Source organism: Panicum virgatum, chromosome 1K (genome assembly GCF_016808335.1).
Source record: "Panicum virgatum strain AP13 chromosome 1K, P.virgatum_v5, whole genome shotgun sequence".
NCBI lineage: Eukaryota > Viridiplantae > Streptophyta > Magnoliopsida > Poales > Poaceae > Panicum > Panicum virgatum.
Window position 1 is genome coordinate 56,002,553 of NC_053136.1, and position 11,286 is coordinate 56,013,838.

Here is an 11,286-nt window from a genome sequence, read left to right on the forward strand (position 1 = left end):
AATATTTAAACAGTAAATGAAGGCCACTCGTGTCGTTTAGACCGTAAACACTAAATTAAACTGTGCTGTGTGCAATATTTTTAGTCGCAGCAAACTAATTAATATTGCAAGTGTAGAGGTTGAATGAGATTTAATTCTATTCCAAAAAACCTTTAGCAGATAACTTACTTTTTACATGCATAAATGTGTATAATTTTAAGCATATTTAACTTTTTAACGTACATAAATATGTATGTTATACCGTTATTGTACCCAACTGTTTAGACCATTTAACTCCATTTAAACACCGTCTAAATGGTTGAAACACTAAACAGATTACTGACCATTTACCGATTAGGATAACACTGTGCTAAAGTTCATCTATTTGCACCCTACAAGTCTACAACCGAGTACTAGTCTGCTGGTAGTAGCAGGAAGCAGAGGATGCGATGCGTTGCGAGCGTCCAGGTTCTCCCCACCCAGCCATCACCTCTCACCCAGCCAACTTGCTGCCTGCCTGCCTGCCTTGACAACCCAACCTGCCCAGGTTCAGAGAACGCACGCCTAATATGCACAGATGCAGATGCTGTGCAGCTCGCTCGCTCTCTCTCTCTCTCCTTTTTTTATTTGTTTCATCCCCCCCCTTCGATCGATCAAACGATGCTCGCTCGTCCTTCCATCGGTCAGGACACCTCGGCAAGCAAAGCAAAACAAATAGCAATGCTTCACAGTAATTCAGATGCAGTTGCAGGCTGCGACAAGCACAGAAAGCACCAAGACCAACCAACCAACCAACCAACGAAAGTAGTAGTAGGCTTGCAGCTTGCTCACGGTTTCCCTTATCGACGAGAACAAGATGACCAAAAGACAGCGACCCTTCCTCGCCCATGCACTTCTTCTTCTTCTTCTACCTGCTGCGGCACCGGCACCGGCACCATTCTCGTCCTGGAGGAAACAAAAACTTGGGGCAAGGGGAAAAGTGGAGACGAAAAGCTGCTTGTTTTGTCCGCCATGACCGATGATATTATTCCTCTTCCTCTTTTCTTTTCTATATCTACGATACGACTCCATGGAGAGAGAGAGATGAGGAGAGGGAGAGGGGATGGTTGCAGAAAAGAAACAAAGTGGAGACGAAAAAGAGCACGGCAACTGGGCCGCCGGCCTTTGCCCGTGTCCAGGTGGTCCGCATGTCACTCTCAGCTCACTGACAACTGGGCCTTGCCCCCGTAGCTACCAGGATCGATCGATATTTTTCTTCTCTCTCTCTAACTCTTCTTCTCGCTATGCACTGCAGCTTGACTGGTTGCATCCCCCCTGGCCCTTGCCCAGATAGGCGAAAAATCCTTCATCAGATTAATTAAATCGGTCGCGGATCCCCACCGGCTGGCTAATCCCCACTTGCAGTCGCAGGCCGCTTCCGTTTCTTCCCCGAGACCAAAGCCATAGCCAATGCCCTCTTCGCCCTTCGCCGCCGCCTGCCTAGATCTTCAGCTACACAGCCGTCTTCCTCAGACTCCAGCTTGGTGCTGCCACAACGGCTGCTCTTGATCCATCGCCTTTAATCCATCGCCTGCCTCTTCCCGGCCACTAAATCAGCACAGTCTGCGGCCACTAATAATCAAGGGAACCCGCAGATCTGGATGGTGCCCTCCCCTGCGGCCGAGTATCGCAAGGATCACCACCGTCCCAGCCAAGAACAACCGCTTGCCCCGGCCTTGAGGTATCGTCTTTCTCTACTCCCGTCTTCTCCTCCCTTTATCCCTTGTTCCAAGCAACGAAGGAAGGAGGGTACAAATGCGGCAGAATCGTTCCTCTCTCTCTCTCTCTCTCTCTCTCTCTCTCTCTCCAGTCCTCCTTCACTGATAAACAGCAGCAGCAGCAGCTTTCAATTTGGAACCAATCCATCGATTTTTTCCAATCCTAGTGATTAAATCCCCTGCTGCTTCTGCTTCCTGCAATGCTGCAGGCGAAGCTGAATTCAGAGGAGGGAGCAAGGGATTAATCTCCCCCCTCGCGCCCGCCCTGATTACTGCAACCATCGGGATGGTTTGTTACTCTGCTGGGACTAATTTTGCTTTGCTTTCCAGGTGCAGGTACACATGATGCTACTGCTGCAGAGGCCCCCAGGTCTTGGTCTTTTCCTTGGCCGGAATCGCCGCCATTTCGGACTCACCAAAGCTCCGGCTTGCTTTTCCACTTGGACGCCACAATGCCTCCTCCAACATTATAAATTGCCTAATCGCATGGTACAATCCGTCTCAATTTTTACCAAAGTCGCAACCTTTTCTCCACTTCTCCTCGGCAATTTGGTCACCCATTTGTGTTCCTCCCTGCAGCGCGGCTGAACTGGACTGGACGATGCTCTGGCCAAGATTCAGATGCCCATCCACGAGCCATTCTTCCCTCATCGCCATGCGCCGGCTCCTGCTCCTGGTGCTCGCCGCCGCGCCCGCCGCCGCCGCTGGTGGCGAGATGGGGTACACGCATTGCGCCTGCGACGGAGAGGGCGGCGGCGGCGGCTTCTGGAGCCTGGACAACATCTTCAAGTGGCAGAAAGTCAGCGACCTGCTCATCGCCGCGGCTTACTTCTCCATCCCCCTCGAGCTCCTCTACTTCGTCGCCGGCCTCCGCCACCTGCTCCCGTTCCGCTGGGTGCTGGTCCAGTTCGGCGCCTTCATCGTGCTGTGCGGCCTCACCCACCTTCTGGCGGCCTTCACCTACGAGCCCCACCCCTTCATGGTCGTGCTGCTCCTCACCGCCGCCAAGTTCCTCACAGCGCTCGTGTCCTTCCTCACCGCCATCACGCTGCTCACGCTCATCCCGCAGCTGCTGCGCGTCAAGGTCCGCGAGAGCCTGCTCTGGATCAAGGCCCGCGAGCTCGACCGCGAGGTTGTGCTGATGAAGCGGCAGGAGGAGGCGAGTTGGCACGTCCGCATGCTCACCCAGGAGATTCGCCGCTCCCTTGACCGCCACACTGTGCTCTATACCACGCTCATTGAGCTCTCCAGGGTGCTCGCACTCAACAACTGCGCCGTGTGGATGCCCTCAGAGGACAAGTCCGGAATGTGCCTCACCCACGAGCTCCGCCGGGGCAGCGACGGCGAAGCCGTCGTCAGCGCCGACGACAAGGACGTCCTCGAGGTCAAGAGCAGTGACGGCGTCAAGCTGCTGCCGCCGGAGTCGGTCCTTGGGTCGGCCAGCGGCGGCGGCAAGGAGGGGACCGGCACGGTGGCTGCAATTCGGATGCCAATGCTCAAGGTCGCGGACTTCAAGGGTGGAACGCCGGAGGTGATCCAGACGAGCTATGCTGTGCTAGTTTTGGTGCCGCCCAGTGACAGGAACTGGGCACCACACGAGCTGGAGATCGTCGAGGTGGTCGCTGATCAGGTGGCCGTCGCGCTCTCTCATGCCTCACTGCTTGAGGAGTCACAAGCAATGCGTGACAGGCTGGCCGAGCAGAACCGTGAGCTGCTGCAGGCAAGGCGGGATGCCCTCATGGCCAATGAGGCCAGGGACGCGTTCCAGCGTGTCATGAGCCAGGGAATGAGGAGGCCCATCCACTCCATCCTAGGGCTGGTATCTGTGGTGCAGGAGGAGGGCCTGACACCTGAGCAGAAGCTCGTCATCGACACTATGGCGCGGACAGCAACCGTTGTCTCGACGCTCATCAAGGATGTCATGGAGATGTCTGCTGTCAACCAGGAGCGCTTCCCATTGGAGACACGGCCATTCCACCTGCAGTCCATGATCAGGGATGCCGCTTGTGTGGCGCGGTGTCTTTGTGACTTCAGGGGGTTTGGTTTCGCGGTGCACATTGAGAATGCGCTGCCAGACCTTGTCATTGGTGATGAGCGGCGGATTTTCCATGTCTTGTTGCACATGGTTGGCAATCTGATTGGCCGGATCGATGCGGGGAATGTCACGTTCCGGGTGCGTGCTGATGATGAGACGATGGAGGATCAGAGGTGGGATCCATGGAGGCCAAGCTACTCTGGTGGGCACTCGTCAGTTAAATTTGTGATTGGGGTGAAGCAGCAGCAGAGTGCTGACTCATCAAGCTCGCTTGCACAGTTCTTGCGGAAGCCAAGCGCTGAGGGGTTTGATCTCAGGCTCAGCTTCAGCATGTGTAGGAAGCTCGTGCAGGTACATTGAAACTTGTCTGATTCATCATGATTGATGCCATTGTCATTTTACTAGTCTGATTAGTACCTTCGAACAAGTAAACATCATTTGCTTCTGTTAAAATAATATTTGTTTAAATCATGTTTGCTTATGGTGTCGAAACATATATTCAGATAATGTCCTGTGAGTAGACTGTAGGAGACTAGAAGTACATACAGAAATTTGTGTTTCACTGACTAATAGTGCTGCCTGCCCTTTTTATCCTCTATGGCAGATGATGCAAGGAAACATCTGGGCCATTCTTGATGGCCAAGGACTCCCGGAGAGCATGACCCTAGTCCTGAGATTCCAGCTGCAACCATCGCTGTCGGGCTCCAGCCTTGGAGGATCATTTGATCTGCAGTACCCATCGCCATCAAACCAAATCGCGGGCCTGAAGGTTCTGCTGATCGATGATGATGAAATCAACCTAGTCGTGGCTCGAAAGCTCCTGGAGAAGATAGGCTGCACTGTGTCCTCACTCCCCTCGGGTTCAGGGTTCATGAACTCCGTGGGGCCCACCTCTACCTCATTCCAGCTTGTCGTGGTCAACCTGGAGATGGCACGAGTGAATCCCTTGGATGTTGCCTCCAGGATCAGGCAATACAGGAGCGCGCACTGGCCCTTGGTCATGGCGATGACATCAGAGCAAAACGTGTGGGAGAAGTGCGCTCAGTCAGGGATCAACGGCGTCCTGAAGAAGCCGCTTGTTCTGCAGGAAGTAAAAGATGAGCTGACACGAATCCTTCAGAACACATGATGTTTGCTGGTGTTTTTTGGCTGCTCGCCAGGAGTTTTGTACTCTGGAGCTGAGAAATTTAGCTTTGCCGTGACCGTGACCCTGACCCTGACAGCACCACCATCGACCAGCATAGCACAAGGAAGAATTGGACAGATGTTTGCTGAGACACTGAAGCCGATAAGGCATTGGCTATTGAGGGTTTCTGGTGTATTGCACACTTGGTGGAGAATGTATGGCAGTGGCAATGTGCCATGGGTGAGTCTAGTCTTTGAGACGGGAAGTACCGAGACCTGAAGAGATAGTTTGTGATACAGTTCTTGATAGAAACTTAGGTGATATGTAATGATGGCCCCTCCAGGCAATAATAAGAGTGAAGTTTTGTAACATGGGTAGCCTGGTTGTCAGGATGTGATGGAGAGAAGGGGTGAAACGATGCAGAATTGTATTTAGGCCCTATTTAGTTCTTTACATGTAAACGCAAAAAAGCCGTAAACGCATTAAAGTGAAAAGGAATTTTGCTAATTTGAAGTACTAAATGAAGTCTATTTACAAAACTTTTTGCATGGATGGGCTGTAAATCGCGAGACGAATCTAATGAGCCTACTTAATTCATAATTTGCAACAGTGATGCTACTGATTAGGAAAAGAATCTAGAATCATTGAAAATGCAATTGGTGATTTGGTGTCAAAAGAATCTAGAATCTCAGGCACTGCCCCCAGGTGCTACTGATCTCAGGCACTGCCCACAGGTGGTGGTTCAGAACCGCGGGCGGAGCGGGTGGTTGGTTCCTTGGTGGTGCATGTACATGGTTGACTGACTCGGGTAGCACAGCAGACATGTATCTCGAGCTTAGAATTGGCCATGTGGAGAAGCTGCATGGTGTGTGTGGTGCATGACGACGATGAAGTAGCTAGGTTGCATTGGCAGGAAAGATACATGCAGGTGACACGACCCGACGAGCTTCTTCAGGTTCAGGTTATATGCATGCTTCTTCTTCTTCACATGGAGGAGGAGGTACATGAGCAGGTTGGTAGGTGCCTACTTCGCGGCGAGCCGGAACCTCTTGGATATGCTCAAGCCGTACGATCACATACGTGCGGGTGAGATTGCGTATGCCTGTCTGCCTCCCTCGCTCGCATCTGTATAGCAATAGCCAATAGCTGCCGTGACCGTGAGAGCAGCACCTGCAGATTGCTCGATCGTCGGTCGTGTGACGGCGGCTGGCATCTATCTATTCTGACGAGGACGGCGGCGGCGGCGGCGTCAGGGCTGCAACTGGAAGGCTCGCTTGTTGACTGTTGTTTCAATCATCAGACTAGTCAACGTCACAGGCCGGCTAGCACTAGTTTCAGCCTAACGCGGCAGTTTTTAACTTATTGCTTGGTTCCAACTTCAATTAGCAGGCGGCGGGGCATGTATGGGTGTACGTTCAGTCCTTGGGTAGAATAACAAAATCTGTCTGATGATCAATATTGTAACCAGAAAATTATTAGTCTGTTGACATTTTCTCCCAGAAAAAATAAACACTTTTACTATTATAGATCTAGGGTAATGCACAAGTAATCATAATAGCATTGTTTGTAGGGTACATGATTGAGCTACAAACATATGATTCATCGTTGATGTCACAAACAAACAACAACTTTTAAACAATAAGGAACAAATCAATTAGGTTCAACAACCTTTCCACAACATCTCGAATGTTTGAAACTAACTCGGCTACTTTATTCATCCACTTGCATTGTATTTGTATGGCCAAAAAGGTTTCCCAAATCCATTAGAATCAGACATATGTCAGCCTATCTAAAAGCGAATGCCGGCTCTCAATGAATTTGAATTGACTGAGTTGCATTGATCTAGCTAACAATTTTCACCAGAGGGACAATATCTGCTGAAACCAACTGCTTCTTTTTATCTATTATTATTATCCACATGGATTTTCATGAAAAAATTATACTGCTTTGTAAAAAGGAAGATATAGTTGAGTACATTTAGTCCAGCAACTTATATCAGTTGGCCCAAAATATGAATTATTTAGTCCAGCAACAAACTAATTTGTATTCATCTGCTTTGGCACCATATGTGCAATGGTCAGAAGTATAATTTCTGATAAATCATAACTAATAGGACACAGTGGGAATATTTTTTTTCCTTGCCATTATAACAAACAATACTTTATGTATATAATGGAAACAAAATATTTCTATATGGAAGAGTTTCTGTGCTCTGAATTTACCTAGCTCTGTACATTTTTTTTCCATACAGGTCAAAATCAGTTAAAACGTCTGAGTTGTCCTAAATTAATAATATCCGATTGCCTGCTGCCAGTAGATTCCATAAACAGTCTCTCAAAATGCATGTTTATCAGTTCATGCATGTGTTGTCAATGTCTAGTAACTACTAGGTAGCTAGCTAGAATGTAATATATGCTTATGAATTATGAACACACATGCATCATTATTGATGTGTACTTTGATAAGTTAAATAGCAATCTATAGACGAGTGAGTTTCCCTTGGATCAGTTTTTGTCTGACAGGAACGAAATCAGGAAAGTAATAGTTGTTAAATTCAAATAATGCTAATGATATGCGGCCATGTCGAGATTAAGCAACATTTAAAGGTCGTCATTGTTGATAGCCAAAATTGGCACCAACCGGTCTGACCGAGCGGTCTGACCGGTTGAGGCACTGTGGCCTGTCCGGCAGGGACCGACCGGTCCGACTGGTAGGTCCGACCGGTCTGACCGGTCCAGGTAGAGTCCGAGTACAATTAGGGTTTTTCATAGATTTAGATCTGTAAACATGATTTCTTGCGGGATAAGTCCACCACACTCTATAAATATAAAGGGTCACAGCCGATTGAGGGTAATCCCAATCGATTCACACATTTATCCTTTACTTTTTACCTCCAAACCCTAACTTTTCCAATCTCATCTGCTGTTCTTCGCTCGTCTCCACGGCGTTCGATGGCGTTCTGAGTGGCCTGCCGACCTCAGAGCAACCCTAGATCCACGAGCTCCGACGGGGTCCCTCCCGAGCTCGAGGTTTTAGGTCTTTGAGGCGTTCTCTGTAGAACCGGTCTGACCGGTCGCCATAACCGGTCTGACCAGTCTGTGCGCAGGGAGCCCATTGGTGAAGATCGTGTCGACGATCCGCGCGTTCTAGCGCATTCGAGTGTGTTGGCGCAAATTAGTGTCAACACACTTTTTGGCGACTCTGCTGGGGACAGATTAATTTGGTTTTTAAACCGATCTAATCTAGTTCTCAAAGAAGATGGGCGTCATCACCGACCTCGACGAAGGCAACATCTCCACATCTATCGAGGAACTCAGCGAGGAGGAGCGCCAAGAGTACTTGGTGGTCAGGGAGCACTTCAAAGCACAATTCTTGAAGGGATTCAAGAAAAATCAGCAAGGCCAGGTCACGAGGGTTCAAGACTTCGTGATGCCCTCCTTCACGCTCAAGAATAAGAAAGTCGAGGTAATAAGCAATGTAAGTACTTCATCTTCCGACTTGTTTAGCCAATTATCATCTATTATGGATAAGAAAATTGCTGATATATATAAGCCCATGAATGATTTGAAAGATCAAATAGATATCATGAAAAAAGGCAAATCCGTAGATGATAATTGTGCTTTCCAAACTGCTAATTCATCGGCTACGCCAGCATCTGTTCAAGAACTACTATATGGCATGCCGACGAACTATTTTGCAGGGCAAACATCACCATTGCAGCTGGTACAGCCGAATGCGGCTGGACCGGTCAGACCGGTTGTAAGGATCGATGGACCAAGGGGGGGGTGAATTGGGCCTTTTTCAAATTTCTAATACAAAATAAAGCAACCTTAACCTATGCAATACTAGTAAGGCTCAATTCACCAACCGGCTAACTAAGCAAACTACACAAGCTATAAAAAATACAACAAGATATGAAACTAAGCAAGGTAGAGCTAAGTTATGATCTCTAAGGTCAAGCACATGAATAATTGCAAGAAAGTAAGTGCTTGAAAGTAAAGAGTGGGCAAGAGACGACCAGATTTTTTTCCCGTGGTGTCGATGTGTTGGCACACACACCCCTAATCCACGTTGTGACACTCACTAAGAGTCTTGTCACCTCCCAAGTCACCGAGACGAGGGTGCTCACTAAGAGTCTCCGTTCACCATCCCGGCATGGTGGAGCTCAAGCCACGTACAAACTTCTTCAGGCTCCCACAATCAACTTGGCAAGCTCCGGAAGAAACACCTCAATCATCAAGATCGCCTAGGTGCTGCCAATCACCAAGAGTAACAAGATAGGGCCTTCACTTGAGCAAGAACCGATCACCAAGAACGGATGCACACAAGCTTCTCTCTACTCAAGTCCTTAGTCTTGCTTCTTGAATGATTGAATGATCAAATGTGTGGAATATGAAGCTCAAGGTGGCTCTCAAAAATAGTATGAGTGTATGAATGTTGCATGGTGTCAAGAGACCTCAAAATGACCCATTGGAGGGGTATATATAGGCAGCTCACACGGATAGAGCCGTTGGAGAAAAGCTGCCAGAAAAGTACGCAACGCCGGTTAATCCGATGATCCTCCAAAAGTCATCGTCGGTTTAACCGATGAATGTAAACTGCCCATTTGGAAAACTAGCCATTACAATTCGGGCAATTTAACCGACGTATCATCGGTTTAACCGGTGAGTGTAGTTGTCCACTGATCAACTGAAAAACCAACTCTCTGGACAACTGCACCGACGCTAACTCAAATCCATCGTCGGTTTAACCGGTGAGTATAACCTTAGAAATCCCTAGAAAAACCAACGTTCTGGACAACTGCACTGACGTTAATTTTAAATATCATCGGTTTAACCGGTGAGTATAACCTTGAAACACCCTGGAAAACCAACGTTCTGGACAACTGCACCGTCGTTAATTTCAAATATCGTCGGTTGATCCGGTGTATGTACTTGTCCAGACTCTAATAACTGCGTTTAACCGACGTATAGAAAATTGGAGTCGTCGGTTAAACCGGTGTATAGACTTTTTCTGATTTTGCCTTTTCTGATTTGAGTCTTGAATGAAATCCAAATATTCTTGAGATATAAGTTGAAAACCACTTATTTGAACTTCTAAGAACCTGAGTGACCATAGTGTGCATCCATTTATGATTGACCATGTCCATGCTCAAGTTACTTGGCCTTAACCCCTCTTAATAGTGCGATCTCTACAAAACTATAAAACCTATACTAACCTAAGTGTCCTTCTCAACCTTGCGACACTTAGGACTAGAAAGACCCTTAGTCTTGTTACATACTTGAGTTGAATACGGAGATCGCCTTTTTGAATAATGAAATTGAGGGGCCTCTTTAACATATGACCAAATGAGCGATAGTATTTCATTAAGCTGCACAAACTCATTAGTCACAATAATGGTTGTCATTAATCACCGAAACATACCTAGAGGGCCTAGATGCTTACACCGGTCCAACAGACCGGTCAGACCGGTGCGATGGTGGTCAGCCCAGTAACATCTACACCGAACACGTCTACTCTTTGCTCGGCAATTCTTAGCCGAACCAATGATATGACAAATTGTGTGCAGCCTTCTCCTTCACAAGAATCTAGTTCTCCACACGAACCGATTTTTGTTAATGTACATGAAAATTTTGCGGGGCATGCACCGATAAGTTCGTTTCAGACGATGGTATAAGATAATCCTATAGAACATCATCTTACTTCTGTAGCACAAGCATCCACGAGTGGTAGATGCAAAGCCGATCCCGCTAGGTTAAAAGAGGATCCGGCTAGTGCGATGAAAACTAAATTGGGTGTGGATATAGGTAATTCTATATTATACCAAAAGCCATATCCTGCTGAATTTGATTTAGTTTCTTTTCCTGCTGGTTGGTGTGTTCCTGATTTTGTGAAATTTAGTGGTGATGATAATAGAGCACCTTGGGAGCACATTGACCAATATATCTTACAATTGGGAAAAGCTGGTTTCCATGAGGCTTTGCGCATTCGCTTGTTTTTATTATCTTTGACTGGAACCGCTTTTTCTTGGTTTTCTTCATTGGCCCCGAATTTTATTCAATCTTGGAATCAGTTGGATCGTAAGTTTCATGATCATTTTTATAATGGACACAATGAAGCTAAACTGTCGGATTTGGCATCGGTTAGGCAAGGCCAAGATGAGCCTGCTTCGAATTACTTCCGAAGGTTTAAAGATATAAAAAACTAATGCTTCAATTTAACAGTTTCTGAAAAGGAATTGGCTGATTTGGCTTTTGATGGTTTACGTTCTTATTTGAAAAAAGAACTCGAAGGCTTTGAGTACTACACTATTAATTATTTGCACATGAAAGTCTTGGATTTCGAATTTAGACTCCAGAGCGCAAAAGATGCTCATAATACTCATCGAT

The 11,286-nt window shown here is 47.5% G+C and overlaps 1 protein-coding gene across 2 annotated transcripts; it reads left to right on the top strand.

Annotated features, from left to right (window-relative positions):
* Positions 1-1,273: 1,273 nt before the first annotated feature.
* On the top strand, positions 1,274-6,423 carry LOC120646957 (ethylene receptor 3-like). Of its 2 annotated transcripts, XM_039923526.1 has the most exons (5): positions 1,274-1,699; positions 2,067-2,225; positions 2,316-4,122; positions 4,376-4,946; positions 5,841-6,423. In XM_039923526.1, exons 3-4 carry the CDS (start codon positions 2,338-2,340, stop codon positions 4,898-4,900), a joined length of 2,310 nt encoding a protein of 769 aa, XP_039779460.1. In that variant the 5' UTR covers positions 1,274-1,699; positions 2,067-2,225; positions 2,316-2,337; the 3' UTR covers positions 4,901-4,946; positions 5,841-6,423. The 2 variants fall into 2 exon arrangements, with proteins under 2 accessions (XP_039779460.1, XP_039779451.1); XM_039923517.1 differs by lacking the exon at positions 5,841-6,423 and having other exon boundaries at positions 4,376-5,268.
* The last annotated feature ends 4,863 nt before the right edge of the window (positions 6,424-11,286 follow it).